This window comes from Neovison vison, chromosome 1 (assembly GCF_020171115.1).
Source record: "Neovison vison isolate M4711 chromosome 1, ASM_NN_V1, whole genome shotgun sequence".
NCBI lineage: Eukaryota > Metazoa > Chordata > Mammalia > Carnivora > Mustelidae > Neogale > Neogale vison.
Genome location: NC_058091.1, coordinates 170,993,603 through 171,016,753, shown reverse-complemented (window position 1 = coordinate 171,016,753; position 23,151 = coordinate 170,993,603). Strand labels below are relative to the sequence as shown.

The following is a 23,151-nucleotide window of genomic DNA, read 5'->3' as shown; positions in this document are numbered from 1 at the left end:
TTCTCTCACTTAGAGTCAATGATGGGAAGTTACCGAATGGGTCTGAGCAGGAAAAAGGCAGGAGATTGTGAGGCAAACGTTTCGTTTCTAATTATTGAATGGAAAAAAGGCATGACCATGTTGTCCATCTTAACGTTTTTCTAGGGCGAGTGGTTTAAAGCAGACAGTGGATGCATCAGAGAAACTGTTTTATAGTTGGGGTGCTAAATGATAGGCTGGTTCATCGGTTAAGAAATTATTTACACCATTTACACAACTTTGCTCCATTTCACTCCCTGACTTACTGCAATCACTGTCATTAATCAATAATTACTCCATTTAATACTAAATCTAAGTATGATGTAATAAAACATAATGCCTATCGGGAATAGCCTGCTTCTTCCACGTAAGAAAAAATGTTCATATGCAAAGTTCTGTTCCCTATTTAGAGGAAGGACTATAAACCAAATATTTGGGCACTTGAGAAACACTTTCAGGGCTGTTAAAATACCACAGAAGCTACTATGTAACCATATTTTGATTTTCAACAGATGGCCTGGAGCTCCAAGCCTAGATGCTTCTCTGGTGGGATCAGTGTTGGTGTCACCCACATGGGGTGACCACGGTCAGAGCCACGGAGGGCACAGCAGGGTGGCAAGACTGAGGAAGGGGAACGCAGACAGCCATGCAGGAGGCAGGCAGGGGTTCTTGGAGAGGGAGAAGGAAGCCCAAGGGAAGCAAGGAGGGAGAGGAAGACGAGGAAGAGAAAAGCAAGAGAGAAGGCATGTGGCATGGTTACTGTAAATTGAGACCGTGACCGAAGGAATGATAGGAAATAGAGAACAAATGTTCTAGAAAACACCGGAAAATACCTTGCACACAACAGTTCGAAGACATGGTGATATTTTATTGCTTAAGTTTTACATTTCTAAATTTAAAGAAAAAGCTCTCTGACCTATGACCCATGGCCAAAGTCTGAGGGACTGGGGCTTTGGTTGGTTTTCGGGGCCACAACCCAGACCTCCCACTCACGCAGGGAGCATCTTCTTGTGAAGGGGATCCAAAAGGCAACTCTGGTTTTTTGCATTTTCATTTGTGGCTGCATCAACTTACACAAGGGGGAGAGGAACCCGAGATCACAGGGCCTTGAGCTTATACAACGTATTTAAAGGTTTTTTTAACCGACATGGTGCTTAATCTTTACATCCCTCTGAGGTAGATCGGAGATCTGTAGTTTCTTCTTACCCCCATTCTACAAAAGCAGAATCCAAATGAAAACAGAATTACATCAAACACACGCACAGTCTAGAGTGGGACGATTTGCCTTGGCCATCCTGATTTAGTCTGGGGTAAGAGAACTCAGCCAATTCCTGATGTGGTAACCGATGAACGCGTTTCAAGTTGTCCCCACCAAAAGCAGGTTCAACTTGGCCAAATGAAACCACGTTTCCAATTTCGTCCCCTGAGTGCAGAGCTGAAGAGTGTGGTCTGGTTAGCCTTTTTGTTCTCTTTCTCTTTATTTGACCACCTCCCTTTATGCTGAAATTCAGTCCCCCATGGCTACCATCTGTCGACATCCTTATGTTTGCTCCTAAACTTGGGCTGAGTGAGTGTCCGGCCTACAGGAAGGGATGAGGTCTCCGGCTTCAGGAAGGTTCCTTCTTGTCCTTCCGGCCTCCATAACCCGAAGGGCACTTTATGGATCCTGTGATCTGGGTTCTTTTAGGGACACCCTAAACTTCAGTGGCCTGTAAGGTGTGGCACAACGCGATAGGCCCTGTGGGAAGAGAGAAATGGGCGGAAGACCCACGTCTGGTCCTTAAGGCACGTCATGTGGCTCCTACAACAATCTGTTCCTTCTTTCTAAAATGTTTTTGCCTTGGCTTCTCTATGTCCTCGTATTATTTTTCTGGCTTCTCTTTCTTTGCCCTGTTGTGTTATTGGCTCATGACCCTTTTACATATTGAACTCCATAAACCCCAGAGCATTACAAGTCTGTGTTTCCCTCGGAGAAGAATGTGTTCCGTGAGCCAAGCATCTAATACTCCGCTGGCTTTCCCGACAGAATAAGCAAGGCTTTCTGAGGTGCATTTGCTTTCAGGAGGCACCCCGGAGTCAATTCTGTGGCTTCACAGCCCAGCGTGAAGTGAAATCTTCCCCTGGGTTGGCAGCATCCTCGGGAATCACGGAGTCTCAGGGCCAAACGTGACAGCCTGGGAAGAACAGGAAGGACTGGGAGGAGCGAACGTGACTGACAGAGGAATAACAACACATGTGGGTTTGCAGACTCACGAAGCCCTGGGAGACCCAAGTGGGAGCGGAATCCATCCACGCAGGCTGGAAGGGCGCCCGTTACGCGTTCCTCCGTAGCCATGCCGTCATCCTGGCACTACGCCTCTTGTTTTCCAGATTTTTGTTCTTTATTGTCTGTAATTTGGCATGGACCGTGAGCCTCTGGTGCTCTTCCAACATGTTGCCGAAAAACTGCTGTAGCTGCAAGCACCAAGGGATGGCGGGTCAGTGCAAACTCGTGTCTCGTTGACACAGAATAAGGCAATGTTCCCGTGGAGGAGCGATGGGATTTTTGTAAATGGCGCGCGCAGGGCAGCCAGGGTTGGAAGGAAGATGCAGTCCCCGGACTGTGGGTTCCTGGGGGAGGCCCTGCCTGAGAACAGGGAATGAAGACCACGCCTACCCTGAAGAATCAGGGGTAGACCAGAAGCCCCGTGAAAAGGGCGCTTCATCTCTTTGCTCCCAGCACTACACCCCGGGAGCCCAGAGCAGGTGCTCGGCAGCGACCCACCGAATGCATCCTGGATGTTATACCATGTGTGTGGACGGACACACGGGAAGGTCTTCTCTTAACTCCAAAGAAATCCTGCAGCTTCCAGATCTCAAAACTGGCACCTGATATCCATGCCTTCACAAGTGTTATGGTTTATTTAGGAGAACTTAGAGACTGGGCTTGTCCACTGGCCAGAGGCCATCACTGACTCAGCTCTAGCATTTAGTTACAGGAACATCTGCCAGACTCCAGTGAACTAATAAGTCATATTGCACGAAGTCTACTTCTGTGTCACTGCATTCAAACTTATTTTTCTTCCAAATTTTTATTCAAATTCTCATTTGTTAACACATCGTGTAATAGTGATTTTGGGGGTAGATTTAGTGATTCATCACTTACATGTAACACCTTGGGCTCATCACAAGTGCCATCCTTAATGCCCATCCCCCACCCAGCCCATCCCCCACCCACCCACCTCCCTCCATCAACCTTGTTTGTTGTCTATTGTTAACAGTCTCTTATGGTTTATTTCCCTCTCTCCTCTTTTTCTTTCCCCTTGTCATATGTTCATCTGTTTTCTTTCTTAAATTACACATATGCGTGAAATCATATGGTACTGGTCTTTCCTTCTCTGCCCAACTTCTTTTGCTTAGCTGTATACTCTCTAGCTCCAACCATACTGTTGCAAAAGGCAAGATTTCACTCTTTTTGATGGCTGAGTAATATTCCATTGTGTATCTATAGAGACCACATCTTCTTTATCCATTCATCAGTCCATGGGCATCTAGGCTCTTTCCATAGTTTGGCTTTTGTTGATAATGCTGCTGTGAACAGCAGGGGGCATGTACCCCTTAGAATCTGTATTTTGTATCCTTTGGGCAAACATCTAGTAGCACAATCGGTGGGTTACAGGGTAGTGCTATATTTAACTTTTTCAGGAAACTCCATACTGTGTTCCTGCAATGGAACTTAGAACATATGAGATGACAGTGTATCTACACCAGCTCACACATGTCATTTAAACCCTAATGTACTTGAAATTGAGGGGTAATAGGGCCATTCAGCCTAATTACCACATAAAAGAAAAGTAAGTTTCTTTTTCTTTTCTTTCTTTCTTTTTTTTGACATATTCTTTTTTTTATTTGAGAGAGAGAGAGTGAGATCATGAGCTGGGGGAAAGGGTGGGGAGAGAAACAGACTCCCCAGGTGAACATGGAGCCCAATGTGGAATTCGATCCCAGGATCCTGGGATGGTGACTGAGCCGAGGGCAGCCACTTAACCAACTGAGACACCCTTGTGCCCAAAAAGCAAATTTTGACCAAAAAGTAGTCGAAGGGACCAGAAACAAGTCTCCTGCCCTCTCCCACAGCTGCCACAGCCCTGGACCACCTGTAATGTGGGGGAGGGGAATTGGTGTTTGTGGGATTGTGGGTGGGGCTTCATGCATGCTGGGAGCATGAGGCCAGATTCTCCCTGGGGGGAGTATGAAGACCAGAACAAGGAATGTGGAGACTGTATAGATCCTGCACTGTTCTAGAAGGAGAAGGCAGGCATGCAACTTCTCATTTTCGTTTTAGTCATTATTTTCAAGATGATCCCATCAACAGACAGATGATAGCGGGACTATAATCTATAGGTGATCAATAAGCTTTGACAAGAATATTCATAGTAGCTAATTTACTTGTTTTCAAAATGGCAAAGTTTCACCATGGCTCAAATGTACATTTGCATTTTTTTTTTTTTAAGAAACTATCAGTGACTCTAGAGTTTTGAAACTCTGAGGACTGCTAAATTTATACGCACTTTGTTCATTCATGAAACGACAACAACAACAAAAATTCCCTGGGTTCTGTAACTACAAAGATGAACTGAGGCCCTTTAGAAGATGTTGGCACAAACTCAGCCTTCCTTCTAGGGTGTCTGGCTGTGTCCTTCCCTCTCCTTTCTAGGGAATCCCTGATAATCCCTGAGGCAGCTCAGCCTCAGGCAGGCCAAAACCCACACAAACAGAATTCCTTCAGGAATTCGTGATCCTTCATCTCTCATAACAACAACTGCATATTCCTGGGTGGCTCAGTCAGTTAAGTGTCTGCCTTTGGCTCAGGCTGTGATCCTGGAGTCCTGGGACTGAGTCTCACATCAGGCTCCTTGCCCAGCTCCCGGGGAGCCTGCTTCTCCCCTGCCTGCTGCTCCCCCTGCTTGTGCTTTCTCTCTCTGACAAATAAATAAACAATAATGGTAAAAAAAAAAAAAAATAACAACGACATAGCTGACTGCTTCTCTCTCTCTCTTTTCTTTTTTGGCTCATGATCAAACTTCAGGCCTTTATGACCTACATGTTTATTGGTTTATTTGCTAGGACAGGGTAGCTGATTTTCCTTTTTTTTCTTTTTTCCTTTAAACCAGGTCACTGTGTGGAGTGGACCCAGCAAGCTCCTATTCCATCTCCCTGCTCCAAAAATCCATTTAATATCTTATCCTTGGATAGAGGATACATCCGATATTAACCTGATAGGAACCCGTACTCCCCTTGATCTCAGCCAAAAGGCCAAGAAGCGACTGATTTTTCCTTTCTTATTTATACAGGCCCTTTCTGTTTGTATTAAAATAGTTCCGGGCCATGGTGTTTAATTTGAGCTCAGACTTTTTTTTTTTTCAGAACAATTTACTGAACTCTACTGAGATGAAGCTGACGGACAATAAACTGTGTTCACTTAAAATGTGACAAGGGAACGGGTGGTGATCATCGCATATGCTCGTAACACAGAGCTGGGGTCAAGGTACAGTGAAGCACGTTTCCATCATCCACATACTCCTCCAGGCCCTCTCCAATCCAGCTCTTCCTCCCTCCCAGGCAATCCCTGATCTTCTTTTTGTCCCGAGAGATTATATTGCATCTCCTAGAATGTGTCTGTTTTGTTTTGTTTTCTTAACTTGGCATCATCATCTTGAGATGTATTCATGTTATTACAAAAACTTATTCTTTTTTTTTTAATTGCAGGATAGGATAACCTGTGTGGATGTATTATGTTTTCCTGATCTATTCACCTCTCGCTGAGTGTTTGGGTGGTTTCCAGTTTTTGGCTGACGTGATTAACGCTGCCACGAACATTTACGTAACAAGTCTTGGTGTGGATATGGGTTTTAGTTCCTCTTGAGTAAAAACCCAAAGATGGAATTGTTAGGTCCTACATGTGTAAGTAACACTTTAAAGACGGCCTGTTTTCCAAAGTAGTTGTACCATGTTAACGTCTCACCAGCAGAAAAGGAGAGCTCCAAGTGTTTCACATCTTTGCTGGTGTTTGGTGTTGTAAGTCTTTCTAATTTCACCTATGCTACTAGATGTGTAGAGGTTGTATTAATAGATTACCCTTGTTTTATTGTGTGTGTGTGTGTATGTGTGTGTGTGTGTATGTGTGTTAGAAGGGTATTTGCTTTGGCCCCTAAGTTTACTTTCTGGTTACAGGATCTCCTCTTCTTTCCGGAACGACTCCTCCCCTGAATCCCATGGCTATGGGTTCCAAATGGAGGCACATGACCCAGGCTGAGCCACTGGAGTATTTCATTCCACACCCCCAACCCCCACGGTGACTGGTGCATGTGGACCCAAGGAGGACCAACTAGAGTCATTCTGTGAGGCTGGAACTTGAAGCTGGGGGTGGGGTGGCGGGCAGGGACTCCTCCTCCTACAACTAAGAGGGCTAAGGATGACAGAAACCTGGAGCTACGTTTACCTCCTGTGGAGAAAGTCCACCTAACTAAGAAGAAATTCAGGCCGGGAGGGAGCAGAGCCCAAAAATGACAATTAGGGGTGGTCGGCCGGTTCAGGCAGTAGAGTGGATGACTCTTGATCTCAGGTTTGTGAGTTCAAGCCCTACATTGGGTGGAGAGATTACTTTAAAAAAAAAAAAAAAAATCTTCAAAAAAGAAAAAGAAATAGCCCGGTCTCTTCTAGGTTCTAGAATCTGTATTCACTCAAATGTGATCTCCCTCCTCAGGGAGCTCCTTAGAAGTCTCAGGGAGCAGAACTATTTATACCCTAATTAGAGTATAATGTGGTTAATGCTATGATACAGGTACTCATAAGATAACTGAAGAGGGGTGGTTGGGTTTTGGACACTGGGGAGGGTATGTGCTATGGTGAGTGCTGTGACGTGTGTAAGCCTGACAATTTACAGGGGCAAATAATACATTATATGTTAATAAAAATAATTAATGAAAAAAAGTTTTACAAATACAAAAAACAAACACACAAACAAACAAAAATCACTGAAGAGCACGCAGGAGGAGAGGAAATACATCAGTTAACTGAAAAATTCCTAGACTAGGTGGTTGGAGCAGGGCCTTAAGAATAACTAGGAATTATCCAGCCAAAGACAGGCACGGCGAAGTCACCCAAAGCAGAAGATAGAATCTTTCCAAAACCCGGAAAATATGAAACAACGATAATTTAAGAAAATCTAGAGGCAAAGTGTTGGGGAGCATCTGACACTCTCATTCTCCTACACTCGGTGGTGAGGTGGGCAAAAAATGAAGCCAGAAAGGCAGGCAGGGGCCAGGTTATTATGAAAAGGGTAAAAATGTCTTCTCAACACTGTGATGAGTTCTGGAAGCTTCCACAGTGGGGCAAGGACTAGCGGCTATATGAGGGCTGGGGTGCAGGGAGGAGCTGCCCCAGGCAGACAGTGCTCACCAGAGTTCACTGCAAATCCAGGGAGGTAAGGAAGGATGGCGTCCAACCCTCTAGGAGCAAGAATGGTCTCTATTCCGGGAGCAAGATGGAATTAAAAACCATTTCCTGCACACAGTGAAAATCACCCCAACGGGAGCAGGGAGTATCATCATTCAAATAAGCCGGTTGCTTTCAGTTTTAGCAACTCCCAATTACATGAACAATGGTTTCTAAATTACCATTATAATTCAAAATACCTACAGTACTCACCTCTGTAATCTGCAAGTCTGTACTGATGGTTCTCCCTATTATATTCATGAGAGTAACCAGTGATTGTGTTCCATACCTGCAAAGCAACAAGATGCTAGTCAGAGGTGGAAAATGGTTTGCAAGATAAAGCTGTGTTTTATTGGGGGGGGGGGTAATATGCTAAGTGCATAGCCCCTGTTGATTCCTACCTCCCAAACGGAAGCAAAAATACATATGAACTAGTTTAGCTTCATCATTTAATAAGATATCTATTATACAGAAGATTTTATCAGCACTAAGTAAATAAAATACAGGTAAATAACGATTTGTGTCCACTGTTCTTATCTTTTTAAATGAGGTGGTTCAAACAGAGGTCAGGTACCTCAAACTAAGACAACTTACAAGGGGTAAGTAAATATGAAAATTACACCCCTTAAAAAATAGTAATTAATATGGGATCAGATTCAGAAACTCTGGCTAACCTACTCTGAGAACTTATGTAAAATTTTGTATTTGTATATGCTTTTTTGAAGACAGGATCTATGTCCTTGAAGATTCTCAACATGTTGATGATCATGATGAAGTTCTAGAACCTAGGTGAGGTTCGGTGGGCTGAGGTCCAGAGCCGATGACCAAGAAAGAATTCTTGAGACATCTTTGGTGCAAAATGGTGGTTTATTAAAGCACGGGGACAGGACCCGTGGGCAGGCAGAGCTGCTGCCCCGGGTTGTGAGGATAGGCATGTTATATACCTTGCCAGCTTTTGCTTTGTCCTCAGCCAGCCTCCTGCTCCCTCATCAATCATGGAAGGGCTAAGTACTCCAGCTCTACTTTCCCTCAAACATGCACCATGATTGAAACTTCCCCTCTAGTTTCATGCCCTTGAATGTCCAAACAAAGATCATGCAGGAAAAAACAAAACAAAACAAAACAACAACAGAACAAAACAACAAGAACAAAACCAAAAGAAATATTGTTGCAGAAAAACAACAGATACATACCCACCCGAAGCCTTGCTGTGGTTAAAAAGGTAAAGACTTTGGGATGCATTAAAGAAGAAAGAAAATTAAAATAGGGTTAATGTTTTGCACTGAACAAGAAAGGGTTGCCATTCTGTTCTATTGATAGTAGACAGTTAATACACACGATTGACTGACTTCAAAAATGTACACTTGAAATTAAAAATTGCAACAGTTGATGTTGGCATAACACCTAAAGGTAAGAGAAAACGGTGTTTTTGGTCTTTTTTAAGTTCTCCACGGTAACTTAAGCTGTGTCTCCTTGAGCAAAGGGAAGGATGAGACAGTCTCCATATGAACACTGCTGTTTCCATAGGCAGAGAGGTCATACTTCTTAGCTCTCCATTTTTATTGACCACGTATTAAAATCCTGTGGAATGACTCAGGAAATCTGGCAAAATTTGGAAAGAAAGAAAGGAAGGAAGGAAGAAGGGAGGGAGGGAGGGAAGGAAGAAAAGGAAAGGAAAGGAAAGGAAAGGGGAAAGAAAAAGAAAGGAAAGAAAACTACTTAGGGCCCTAAACACGTGATTTGCTACCAGATGGAGGAGGAAGACTACCCAGAGAAGCAGGACTGGGTTTGAAATGACTTTGGGCGATTTGTAAAAAAGGGACTAAGATATAGTGAGAAGAATCGTTCTGGAGAGGAAAGGGGATTCTGTGTGTTGAAGCACCTATCAGGGTCCCTGGCACACTTCATCTCTTCCTGTTTTGCAAATTGCAAGAAGAGGTACTTAAGATTTTATTTATTCATTTGAGAGAGCGAGTGAGCGAGTGAGAGAGAGAGAGAGAGAGAAAAAGCATGGGCGGGGGTGGGGGAGAGGCAACAGGCTTCCCACTGAACAGAGAGCCCAATGCAGGGCTCAATCCCAGGACCCTAGGATCATGACCTGAACAAGAAGGCAGACGCTTAACCAATGGAGCCGCCCAGGTGCCCCAAGAAGAGGTATTTTTGACACAGAGAAGATTTGTTCCTCTTGTTGAGAGAGCGATCTCTGAAATACTACTGCATAAAAATAGGCACATTTCAAATAGTTTATGTGCCAGTGGTCAGATACACGCTAATTCATACAGAGACCAGAGCCAACCTGTGTCAGTAGAGTTACTGTTTTAAAAATCTGGTAACATTCCATGCCAGTGTGGTTACAGGGATTTGGGGCCACTCTCCTCTGGCTCACCTTCTGTCTCTTTCCTCTCTCAAATTTCCCCTCCCTTGTGATCCCTTTTCCTGCCACGTCTTTTTTCCTGGGACAAGCGTAGCCACTAGGCAAGTACAGAGCCAAGGCATCCAGCCCGATCTAGGGACAGGTGGTGGGCACCGGCCCCTTTGAGCTTGGGTGCACCTCTCTGTAACACCTGACTTTTCTCTGCTCGTGTTCCTATTTCTCTGTTCAGCTATATGCTCCCCATTAGGGAACCCAACAGAGAGGAAGCGGGAATGTGTGCAAGTTTTCATGCTTAGGACTCTTGCCAGTACAACAGCCTCTGAAGAAGAAATTAACGGTTTGGTGAAGAGGAAGGGGGGAAGATTCCTTTTGGGTCAGTTGAGTTTGAAAATGATCATACTTTATTCTACACTCAGGTAAAGCTGGGTTTTCCTGGAGACTGTGAAGCCTACATGGTTTTAAGAAAACCAGAAGCATGGGATGCCCGGCTGGCTCAGCAGGTTGGGCATCTGCCTTCAGCTCAGGTCATGATCCCGGGGTCATGGGATTGAATCCCATGTTGGGTTCCCGGCTCAGCAGAGAGCATGCTTCTCCCTCTGCCTGCTGCTCCTCCTGCCTCTGCTCCCTTTCTCTGACACATAAATAAATAAAATATTTGGGGGGGAAAAAAAAGCCGAAAGCACTTGACCAGATGAGAGGACACAAACACCATTTCTAGCATCTACAGTAACAACTCATACAAGTCCAATGCTTCCTCTCTATCCACACATTTTTCCATGAGACCCATCCACAGCTATGAGGCCAGACAAATCTTTCCCTCAACCGCAAGAGGTCTTTGAGCTCAATGAAGTTTCCCTCCCTAGGATCAGGACTCAAAAGGTCATCTTTGGCCCAACAAGGACCTCAGATACTCCACAGCAACCAGTGCAATGCTCCGAACATGGGAGTGAGGGGCAGGACCAAACCGAAGTTGTATGCCTCCATACAAGTATTCCCAACCACAGTTTCAGATCAGGCTTCCTGGGAAGAAGGCGGAGCCTGGGTGAGGTGAGCAGATGTTCTTGCACTGCTGAAGACCAGCGTCTACGTCTCAAACACTTGACCAGCCCCGTCCCCTCTGTTCCAGAGCCCCAAGTTCCAGCCACCTCCTGTGACTGGTCCCAAGTCAGACACTCAGTCCTCCCCCACCCCCCAGCCCCGGCATTTCCTAGCACCCTCATGGATGCAGAAGCTCATTTTTTCCCACTGCTTGTTCAAATCCCACTCAAGTCCCAGTCTTCTCTTTGGGTCCCTACCCCTTCTCCAGCTCTTCTCTTATCGAATTTATCAGATAGCATACCTTCATCACTTTATACCCCCGACGAGAGCTTAAACTACCTGGATCTTGGCATGGAAAGACGAGAACTTTTTATAGGTGAAAGAACCTTGGGATGGATCAAATACGCTACCTCTCAGCTTATACGAAGGGAAACCAAGGCCGATGTGTTAGCTAACAGGAACATTCTAGATGGGAGTACTGGAGAATTTGGTTTCTCATCTGCTTCTCCCCCAGGACAACTGATCTCCTGGCAAAATGACCCTCCGCTTACATGACACAGATGATAAGTAGGAGGATTACAGCCCTGACGAGCAGGAAAAAGCATATGGAAAACTCTATAGATTTCCTTCTGCGGGGTTTCTTGGTAGCATATACTGTGAATTGGCAAAAAGTGGAGGTTAATACAAACCGCTCCCAAACTGATGGGGCTATTGTCTTTCTTGTTCCTAGAAAGCTTATCAGCGTGTTTTATGAATGAGGCTCGGTGGAACATACCAGAGCAACACGAATTTCATAGCTAACTTGCTAGTAATCAGTCACATTTTCAGGAAGTTCAGAATGCCTTTTTCACATAATTAATGTAAAATGTAATTTGTCAGAGCCATTTGTGTATTTATCCTTTATGTTATCTTTATTAATATATGAAGACTGATAACATGCTAGTCTTCACATCAAATATAACTGTTCAAATAAGTGATTATTTAAATGTTCTGATTTCAAAGCACTTTTTTTTGGCGTTGTAAAGGAGTTCAATAAACATTTACAAAAGAAAAACATTTTGTTCTGTAAGAGAGTCCTATTCATATATATATATATTTTAGAGATGGGGGGCTGGGTACATGGTGGGAGAGAGAGAGAGGGAGAGGGAGAAAGAAAAAAACATAAGCAGACTCCACCCCCAGCACGGAGCCCTACAAGGGGCTTGATCTTATGACCCTGAGACCATGATCTGAGCCAAAACCAAGAGTGGGAATGCTTAACCAATGGAGCCACCCAGGAACCACCCCCTGCATTCTCATTCTTACACATTTATATTCTAAATATACGTTCTCTTCCAAAAGGATCAACTTATTTACAAAATGTATCTCCCCAGTTTACAGGTGTTTGGACCTGATAACAGATCCTTTCTATCTGCTAACTCTAGAATATGTAAGTACTTGGAGGATGCATTATTCTAGACTTTCCAGAATGTAGCATTAAGTCATGCTCTGGAAAGACCAGCCATCAAAGAAAGGCATGCTGTCAGATTTTTACATGTTCATGTATATTTCACCCAACAGGGGGCTATGAAGCAAGCAGATTTAATCTTAAAAGGTGAGAGATATGGCCAGTTCAAGAATATGGAACCCAGATATGTGAAAGGTCTCTGACAGGTAAGACAGAGCCACAGCCAGGCGGACATAGTCACAAACACTGCTGTTTCTCGAAACACAGAGGTCTACCTCAGAAAATAAGTGAGTGGTTGGTGAGCACTCATGCCAATAAAACATGACTTGCTCTACTCTGTGTCTCTAATGACAAACTTCTTAATGGGCACAGTGGGGAAACTGAGGTAGGTATAATCCCAGGCAAACTCATTTTCATACAGAAAGCTGAAACTGAGGGTAAGTGTCCTTCTCTTCCACAGATGAGATGAAATGCAAGAAATAGCATCACTTCTCTGGTCAAGGCAAAGGACTTTTGTGAACTAGCCCAACTAAGGCTGAGCGCCTAGCACAGAACCAATGACCTGTACGAAAGAGAGGTCTCGCATTTCCTTCTTACCTTTCACTCACAGCTTGCCAGTTGTTGACTAGAAAGTCCTTTGCAATGTACCGGCCCACTTCCGCCGCCGCCACCACTTCAATGACATTTGTCTCATTAAAAGCGAAAGGCGATGCAGTAATGGCATACTCCATGTACCTGCAAGGAAGCATGTGCAGAAAATAAATGTGCAGGGACGCCTGGATGGCTCAGTTGGTTAAGCGTCTGCCTCAGGCTCAGGTCATGATCCCAGGGTCCTGGGATTGAGTCCCACATCGGGCTCCTTGCTCCACAGGGAGCCTGCTTCTCCCTCTGCCTCTGCCTGACTATACTCTCTCTTTCTTTCTGAAAAATAAATAATAAATAAATAAAATCTTTAAATAAAGAAAATAAATGTGCAAACACTATCCAATAGAAAGAGTGAATTTCCACAAGTGGACCTAAAATTCTATATGGTGCCAACTCAGTAAGGCACAAACAGGTATTATCTGAGTTCCTGTTTTTCTCCCTTTGGTTCATTAATTGCATTCCTCTACCAGGAACTTCCAAGACCAGTTGACCGTAATCACCTGTTGAGTATCCTTGGGTCTCTACTGCAGCTCATTGCATAAGCGAGTTGAATCCTTTCCTCTTCCTTTGTTTTATTCGCATACATGTTCAACAGGAAGTCCCATTCTTCCTCGCTTCCCAAGGCAATGCCATAACATAAGATGACACTTTTAATCGGAGAAGGTATTCTGTAAGGTAGAACATGCAATGATATTTCTCAGAGTCGTTACATTATGTATTTACTTAGGGTGTTCTACTTTTGGAAGGATGTATCCAGAAAAAAATGTTGAGATCTCAGGTACAAAGATCAAAAGCAGGGCTCGAGAAAGTCAACTGCGGAAATGTCATGAGCATTAATACTGCGAGAAAAGAACATCAGATTAGTTTAGAAGCTAAGGGGTTCTAAGAAAGAAGGAAATTATCATAGTTCGATCAATGTACGCTGATAATTCAGCTTGGGTGCATATCTTTTTTTTTTTTTTTTTTTTTGAAGTAATTTCCATACCCAACACAGGGCTTGAACTCACAACCTTGAGATCAAGAGTCAGAGGCTCTACCAAGGGAGCCAGCCTGGAATGCGTCATCTCAGGTGTTACGATCACATTTCCTAAAAGTCCACCTGAGGTCATGCATTAAAGGTAATAGAGTAAAACCAGAAAGACAGTCTCCGTGTCAGCTCTCCGTGGGAATACAAACTCATAGAGAATGAGCTTCTTGGACACACCATATACATCACAGTAGTAAGCCATCAAAGAACCACCAAAATAGGACTCCAGACACACGCAGCTGCTTCTTAGGGCATGTACTGACGACAAGTAGCCCAGGGTACAACTCACTGTGTAAATTTGAATCTACTGTCATGTGCAGAACTACCATAGGCAATGCCAAAAAAGGGGGTGGGTGGGGCTATTGGAAAACAAATAGGAGACAGACTACCCAAGAGAAAATAAAACCATCACTCCCAGAAAGAGAACATCAAAAAGGTAGAGAAATTATTGCTGTTGAAATAGGACAGAACCGGGATGCCTGGGTGGCTCAGTGGGTTAAGCCTCTGCCTTCGGCTCAGGTCATGATCTCAGGGTCCAGGGATCGAGTCCCGCATTGGACTCTCTGCTCAGCAGGGAGCCTGCTTCCCCCCTCTCTCTCTGCCTGCCTCTCTGCCTACTTGTGATCTCTCTCTCTCTGTCAAATAAATAAACAAAATCTTAAAAAAAAAGAAAGAAAGAAATAGGACAGAACCAAGGGCAAGCCAATGTGCGTCTTACTCATTCTCTGGCTGGTTCGTCCAGTTTTTGAAGAGTTCTCTTGACAGCTGAAGACAGTCTTCAAGGCCCAACCAGCACGCCGTTTCAAAAAGTTTTTCCAGGGCTACTCTTAAAGGAAAGCACAGAGAAAAACATTTTGTTTTGCTATGTTTACTGCACTTATTTTTTTTTCCTTTCTCCAACTGCGTTAGTTTCGTGAGAAGATGGGTTTATTTTAAAATATCCTTCCAATAACACCAGGTTTGTGAAAAAAAAAATTAGCTTTTGTGGATGGCAGACTTATTTAAGGCTCAGAGAAATATTTGCTGAGAAGCTCTCAGGCACCAAATAAACTCCAAAGACTGGTATTTTTTTGAAAGTCGGAAATAAATTATCGCCATCCTCCATCTCCCTCAAACACACGCAGGACTACACACAGTCCGCATCTGCTATCAATTTATTTTTCCTCCCTTTTTACAATAATTGCCTTATGAATAGAAAGAAAAAAGACTTGAGAGCATTTGATCTAATACCCTGAAAAATGAAGTTCTTTCTCTATACACGGAAAGGAGAGGGAAGGGTTTCTTTTCTTTCCACAATGCGCTTTCCCTCGCTAGTTGCTCCTTCCTCTGCTCTGTCTGGCGAGTTATGCTCTTGTCCAGATAAAGAATAGAGATTTCTGTTTTGTTTTGTTTTGTTTTGTTTTGACAGCTGAGCAATGGTATACATTTTCTTTCGGAACAAAACAAGTTCAAAAGGATACAGTGAAAAACGGTAATTGATCCAGAGAAGCGATGTCTGGAGGCATCGCTTTCCATACTCCTGAGTCTCTCCAACTTGGATTCAGAGGTAAAGGAATTCAAACTGGCCATAAGTTTCCAGAAAATGCAAGAGCCAAATGGGGTTGCTCCACCCTCCATTTGCAACCTCGGCCCCGCCTGACCTTCCGATAAGGAGAAGGAAGGATGGCCAAGGGTGGAGGGCCTCCGAAAGACAGTTCTGAGCATTTCTACACCCTCCCTCTCTCTCCCTCCCCACCCCAAGTTGGATGCAGCAAGACGGGATTCTCTACAAGTACACCATTCTCCAAGGTTCCTCGGAAGACAAATGGCCCTGGGAAGCTACCAAAAGTAGGTCACTTGAGTCCAGTTCAGGGGAGCTAAGGATATGGCTGGCTAACATCTGTGGTGCCTGAGTGAGCACACTTCTGCCTTCCTGTTCACGCACCCAACCCGACTGCCCACGGACTGTCCCACTAGTCCTCACTGTCTCCCATTTACATGTCTAGTCAACCCTGTGTCCTTCTAGTCATGTGCCCGAGCATGCAAATGTCTCCCTTCTCGGAAGGATACTCTTGAGAGAGAATAATCTAATTTTGTCTATTTTGTATTTCTTGCTCGGTCTGGTTGATTCCAGCCTGATTTTGATCAGAGCCATAAACAAAATTCCTGTACCACTGCAGATAACAAAGTCCCTCCCTAAATCTAGAAGTTCCCCTCCGGTACCTCCCACTCCCTCCAAATCTTGGGTCACGGGAAGGTCAGGGGTACTGCAGCCCGATTTTTACCTTTCACCTCCTTCCCAGACCGCCAGGACAACATGCTTACTGCCCTCACCAAACCAATCACATGGAAATCATTTGCAATACTTACTCGTGCTCACACACAAATGACTGAAATATTCTAGACAGCTCCTCTCATATTTGTATAAGGAATGATAGAATTTTTGTCATTAATAACAAACAGAAGGGATTTTTTTCTCTGGTGGCCCTCCCATGCCTTCAGTTCATTGGTATAGGCTGGTTTTATTCAGTACAACCCCCTCACCAATGGCAGGGCACACTCAAAATCTCAACCAGAAGCCTAAGATTTGAGAGGACAGAGCTATAGATTCCTGTGTGTCCATGTGTGAGCTCTGCAGGTAAACTAAGATTATCTCTGAGTAGGAAACTTGTAGCTCACCCCTCCCAAAGCCACTGGTCTCAAGGAGCATGCAAAATCTCCCAGTTACATCACAGGTATCGAGATCTTCCTAATATACATCTGGAAACCCACCTCTTAACATGAACCATTTTATTCAGTTATAAACTGAAATGAATATAAATGGAATATACATATTCAATAGAGAAAAATTAAAAAAAATACTTACAGGGCTAAATAGTCGTCTTGTAACGCTACTGAGTTTTCACGGATAATAGCTGAATATACATTCCATATCGAGGCAAGTCTCTTCAACAGATACTTCTATGAACAATAAGGAAAATCTATGGTTAGCTTTGGCTCGTGTCACTGAATTTGTACTGTATTGCCCTCTCTCTGAAAGGACAGGAATACAGGAGTGACAGGTGTCTCCTGAGAACTTGTCTTTCTTTGTTACTAAACATGTAACTGGTTGATTTTGTTGTAGCCTCCCTTCGTTGAGGTTCCTCACTGGCACAATGGAATTGCCGAGAATACCAATATTACCCTTTGGTGAGGACAAAACAATATCACATATGTGAGTACACTCCATGGCAGGTAGGAACTCGATAAATCATGGCTCTTATTACCATTTCACATCACCTGGAACATTTTCAGGTGTGTTGAAAATAGAGAAAGAGGGGTGCCTGGGTGGCTCAGTGGGTTAAAGCCTCTGCCTTCAGCTTAGGTCATGATCTCAGCGTCCTGGGATGGAGCCCGGCATCAGGCTCTCTGCTCAGCAGGGAGCCTGCTTCCTCCTCTCTCTGCCTGCCTCTCTGCCTACTTGTGATCTTTCTCTCTGTCAAATAAATAAATAAAACCTTAAAAAAAAAGAAAATAGAGAAAGAAATGATGAATGTTAAAACTGTTCAACATTCTACCTTAGCATTTCCATGCTTTGTATCTACACCTCCAAGAAAAATAAGGATGACTGATCTATGCTTCAGACAATTTTACGCTGTGAGTCGGAAATAAAGTTTCTTTGATTGGGCTCTCAGCTGGTGAACAGCAACGTTATAAAAGTTATCCATTTGTAATACATCCCTAAGAACAAAGTAGATATTATTCATTGACATTCCTTAAAAACAAATCCTAGGGCACCTGGGTGGCTCTGTCGGTTAAGCATCTGCCTTTGGCTCAGGTCATGATCCCAGGGTCCTGGGATCCATGTTCAGCAGGGAGCCTGCTTCTCTGCTTCTCCTTCTTCCTCTGCCACTCCCCTGCCCCACTTGTATGTTCTCTCTCTCATACTTGTTCTCTCTCTCTCTCAAATAAATAAAAAAATTTAAATGAAGACAAACAAAAGCAAATCCTAGTTATTATTTCTTTACCCAGAAGCAGGAATCAGAGTTTATCAAAGAGCCACCTCAGTCCCACACTTAAGTGTCTTCTTTTCTGGGTCACCATCCCCACACTCAAGGACATTTGGACCAGCACTCTGGACAGCTGAGGAAAGAAGTCTGGACCCGTGAGGTGTTTGTGATCTCGCCCTCCATCAGCCCCAGAAGCTCACTTGTAATTATCATCTGGACCACTCTCTGGTTTGTTTCTGGTCCCTTCCTCTCTGCGTCCCTTACTCCCAGCTGTTCTTTGGTTTGCCCTTGAGCCATCTTTCTTATGATCATTGTTTAAGATCTAATGAAGGAAGTATGATGACGCCCCATTGCTTGATGAATTCCTATTTCCCTCTCTCACTTGCCAGCAGCAAAAGCAGCTTCCAAGTGTTTACTTTTCCTGGATCATACCTCTCTGGTGAAGCCCTAGTCCTGTAGACCAGAGTACTTCAATGATGATGTTAAAAATCTTTCTGTTTGATGTTAGACAATGTTAACAATGTTAAAAGTCTTATGTTAAGACTTCTAAGACTTTAAGTTAAAAGACAATGTTAAAAGTCTTTCTGTTTGACTAACAATCAGAAGAGTGGCTCTTAGGCAAAAAGCAAACCATTTCCATCCACTTCTGGGTTCTTAGGGCACACTGTCGCTTCACCAAGAACTAAAGACTTTTCCAAACTTCTCTCGTACTCATTTCCTAGACCAGGCCATGACTAAAGTATGACTAAGAGTAACCAGCCCTTCCTAAGAAAATGAATACATATTTAGAACTAACAGACTATGACTTGGGGAAGGATGTGTTCCACAGATGCTGTCTAGATATGGAAAGAGGAAGAGAGGACTTTTTAAAACCACATAACAAAGAAGGAAATTACCTTTAATAACGGGTACATATCATAGCTGTTCGCATCAAAAACAAGATCCTTGGTTACCAGGTTCACCAAGACCGCATACCAGACTATGATTTCATCTTCTTCAGCAAGGTACTTGGTTAAATCAAGGGCTGTTTCAATCTCAATATAATTGTTTCTGTTTGGTTCAAAAAAATACACACTCAAAAAACCTCCACTCGCTAAATGATTTGCACACTTTCCATATTTGTTCCATGCTTCGATGCCTGACTTTAATAAAGTTTGTGGAATCAGATGAGGAAGTTGAGAAGCAACACGGGGAGTTTGGGGGGGTAGGAAAAGAATAAATGAAACAAGATGGGATCAGAAGGGAGACAAACCATAAGAGACTCTTAATCTCTCAAAATAAACTGAGGGGTGCTGGGGGTAGGAGGGTCGGGAGAGGGTGATTGGGATATGGACACTGGGGAAGGTATGTGCTATGGTGAGTGCTGTGAAATGTGTAAACCCGGCGATTCACAGACCTGTACCCCTGGGGTTAATAATACATTGTATGTTAATAAAATAAATAAAATAAACATAAAATTAAAAAAAAAAGTTTGTGGAATCAGGAAGCTAGAGGTCTTACTTAGCTCCTTGATAAGATGGGAGCCAAGAAATGTGGACAGGCCCTCCATTACAGTTTGGTACATTCAAGTGTCCCAATTTTTGGAGACTAGAGGAAAATCCAGGCCAACTGTTGGACTGCTCGTAGGGCAAAAAAAATCCTTGTGAATTTCGTACACATTGTTATGGGAGTACAATTTCCATTCAACAAGTACTGATTATGAGTCATTATCGAATGCTCTACCAGTTACTCGCGGGAACACGAACTAGCATGTGGGCCACGACTCTTGCTTTCCACTGAGGAGTTTATTCCTTCAGCGAGGAGCGGAGGCTTATGCATGAGAAGCTGTTCATGAGTCTGAGAAAAGCCAACGAATACCATAAAAGGAACGAAGAGGGAAAACCCATGCGTGTGATGGTGAAGTCAGGGAAGGCCTCCTGGGAGGAGGGTAGTGAAGGCTGGGGAAGATGGAAATGGATAGAGAGAAAGAGGAAGGACACGTAAAACAAAGAAGATAAAGTGGGAATTTGTGTGAGAGTAGACCAAGCAGCTGAGGCACCGGATTTCTTCATTGTGGAGTTGAGAGGTGGAGCTTGGGAAATACATGGGATCAACACTGTAGAAAGCCTTGAATGCCAAGATGAAGAGTTTTCATGGAGTGGGAAGGTGTTTAAATAATGGGGGGGGGTGACATTATAAAGTCGATGCTGAAAAATTTTATTGCCACTGTGCTGAAGAAGACAGAATGGAAATGAAAGGAACGGAAGGCTGGAAGCTAACGCAACAGGCAAAGTAAAAGATGAGGGGCACTTGGCTTAGCATGGAAGCAGAAAGGTGGGAATCCAAAAGACATCCTCAAGAAAGAAGAGATAAGATAGGTTGGCTGGACAGCAGATGGAGAGAGAGAAAGAGAGGAGTCAAGGAGGTCTCAAGTTTGGGTTATGGAAAGAATCGTGGCACTCTGACAGACAGAGAGAAACTGACAGCAGAAACAATTCAGAGACAGAAAAAAAATCCGCTGTGGAAGATCCTGAATTTAAATGACCACAGGATATGCAGAAGGCAGGAGGGGACAGGTGGAGATGTAGACTTAGAAGTCATGAATGTATCCTTTCCTGAAGCTTTACTGATTAGCTTGTATCTGCTGGGCGTTCTACGTGCCCATAATAAAACCATCCCTAAAACCATAAGAAGGCATGAGCCATCCAAAGGAAAGAGAGAAGAAAATGAGAGAAGACAGGAAAGGTTTCCCGGAGGATGTGGTCAATAGTTTGAGAGTCATGGTGGTCCTGGAGAGGGGTTTCGGCAAAGCAGTGGGTAAGCAAATGTGCCGCAGGTCACAGAGGGGAAGTGATACAGGAACAAAGGACAAAATAAAACAGACATTCCTTTGAGAAACAGGACAGATAAAGACAGAGAGAACACACTAGGTAATTTACTATACAGACTCTTTAATTTTATTGTCTAAAATTTAAATTCTAGACACATATGAATTACCTGAATGAAAACTTAGCACAGTTTCTACTGAATAAATGTAATAGAAATAAAATCTATACTTCTATAGTATACTAAAATACAGGCCATATCTCATTAAAATTTTACCTATAGCCATCACCCTAGAATAACAAAAATCACTTCAAAATCTCAATTGATAGTCTAATTCTAGCAATTCTTTTTTTTTATATGTCAGCTATTTCCTTAATTTACAATATCACAGAAAAATACAAATGCAGCTACAACCTTCCCAAATGTATCTCTTAATATTTAGGAACCTTTATAAATGCAAGCCCAAATCACCTTTATTTTCTCCTGAGTTCTTCTTCTTGATGGAAATTAAAAAAAAAAAAATTCTAATACTTTCTGTGATAATCCTCTAAATATTTAAACATGATGACCTTTTCCTCAGCATATCTTCTCTACTGCATCATTTTAAAACTTCTCCTTTAAAGGGATTCCTTTTAAGATGCTGACTTACACTATCATCTTATAAAACTGAAACTCGGTCCAGCATTAAACTAACTGCCTTACTCTGCACCCCCCAACCCCAACCCCCAACAACCACCCTTCCCTTTTGTCTCTCCAGGATTCTGACTACTCCAAGGAACTCATGTAAATGGAATCACATTATATTTGTCTTTTGGTGACTGGCTTCCCTTGCGCAGCACAATGCCCTCAAAGTACACCCATGGTGATATCCATTCCAGCAACTTCTATGTTCTAAAATTCCACTGTACCCACAGAACTTGATCCTAATCCGAATAACCTGGACCCTGTGTATACTAAAGAAGCAATTTCACTGCACAGTGACTAGGCTGTAACGTTTTATTACGTTCTCAATGTACTCTTAAAAGCCAGCGGTGAAGACAACATACTCACTTAGACAAGGAAAAGGCATCGTCAATCACCTGCAGCCTGTGGATAACAGGAATGGCCTGCAAATTAGATCCAAATTTGTGCAGGAAAAGATGAGAGCATTTCTTAGCCACAAAATAATTTGCAAAATCATAACAGGGTTTCAAGATCATGGTCGCTTATGAAGCCCACTCGTGTGAATTGTCTCACGAGCAGAGAAATGGTGATCACTGAGGATAATCCCCATGATTTATTTATTATACATCTGTTTTTGGTAAATGGTCCCTCTGGACATCAATCATAAGGCTTTCATCTGGCAGAGAGTTTTGCCAAAAGACTGCCTGGAAAAAAAAAGGCATGGTGACAACGAAAACGGGATGTCACGTTGAAAAGGCTCTCCAAGACAAGGAGTGTGTGCTCAATTGTGTTGCACTGTCCATATTGCTGTCAGGAAAAGTTTTGTCACCGGAAACCTTAAGTACTCATTATTTAGCCCTATTTTGATAATACTGAAGTCCTCTGAGCAGTGTCTGTCTTGTCAAGATTTTACTAATTTGACCCAATGCCACCAAGAGAGTCCTGAGAACCATGGAAAGGCAGCAGTCCATTGCCAACCCAACTGCTTAAGCCTGGGCTACAGCCCCATGGCATGGCCAGGCCACAGGAACCTGTCTCAGTTGGAGGGGACTCAAGGGGCCCAGAGGCTTCTATCCCCTTCCTTCAATACCTCACTCATTTTCACAGGTTTGGTCTCAGAAAATCCATCTTCACAACACTCGTTTTGAGCCTCTCAGCGAGCTTCAATCTTTCCTTAGTCTCATTTGTTTTCTGGCAGTAATAACACTTCCATTTTTCTAAGTTAATACTAATAACAGACATCCCCAGTCATGTCTTAGGAATAACTGACCTCAGTTTTTCAATAAGTAAGTCTACAGTGGTTGCAAGAAAATCATTGCTAGAATGGCATGGCCTTACTTCCATGGCTTACCTCAGAAACCAGTAAGAGGGTAGCTACTCTGAAAAAAATTTGAAAATAAAATGTTACGATATGTGGATTTTGGAACCTTATTCAAAAGCCTTATAATAATTTTTGAAAATTACTGAATATGTCCTGACAGACTGATCTGTGTCCAACCTCTGTTAAAGAGGATACATAGGGGCCCCTGGTTGGCTCAGTGGTTAAAGCCTCTGTCTTCAGCTCAGGTCATGATCCCAGGGTCCTGGGATCGAGCCTTACATCGGTCTCTCTGCTCAGCAGGGAGCCTGCCTCCTCCTCCTCTCTCTCTCTGCCTGCCTCTCTGCCTACTTATGATTTGTCAAATAAATA

The 23,151-nt window shown here is 43.4% G+C and overlaps 1 protein-coding gene and 1 pseudogene across 2 annotated transcripts in view; both read right to left on the bottom strand.

Moving 5' to 3' along the window:
• Nucleotides 1-865: 865 nt before the first annotated feature.
• The window catches only part of LVRN (laeverin), a 66,255-nt gene continuing 43,969 nt past the window's right edge, over nt 866-23,151 (bottom strand). The window contains exons 13-21 of one of the 2 annotated variants that reach the window (XM_044263244.1): nt 21,849-21,904; nt 18,890-19,043; nt 16,871-16,965; nt 14,744-14,851; nt 13,499-13,666; nt 12,951-13,088; nt 8,688-8,723; nt 7,708-7,783; nt 866-2,472 (exon numbers count right to left, since the gene is read on the bottom strand). In XM_044263244.1, the coding sequence (XP_044119179.1) occupies nt 2,332-2,472; nt 7,708-7,783; nt 8,688-8,723; nt 12,951-13,088; nt 13,499-13,666; nt 14,744-14,851; nt 16,871-16,965; nt 18,890-19,043; nt 21,849-21,904 (972 nt within the window). In that variant the 3' untranslated portion in view covers nt 866-2,331. The remainder of the gene's footprint in view (nt 2,473-7,707; nt 7,784-8,687; nt 8,724-12,950; nt 13,089-13,498; nt 13,667-14,743; nt 14,852-16,870; nt 16,966-18,889; nt 19,044-21,848; nt 21,905-23,151) is intronic. The other variant, XM_044263254.1, reaches the window with a different exon arrangement.
• LOC122896816 lies at nt 5,145-5,325 on the bottom strand (annotated as a pseudogene).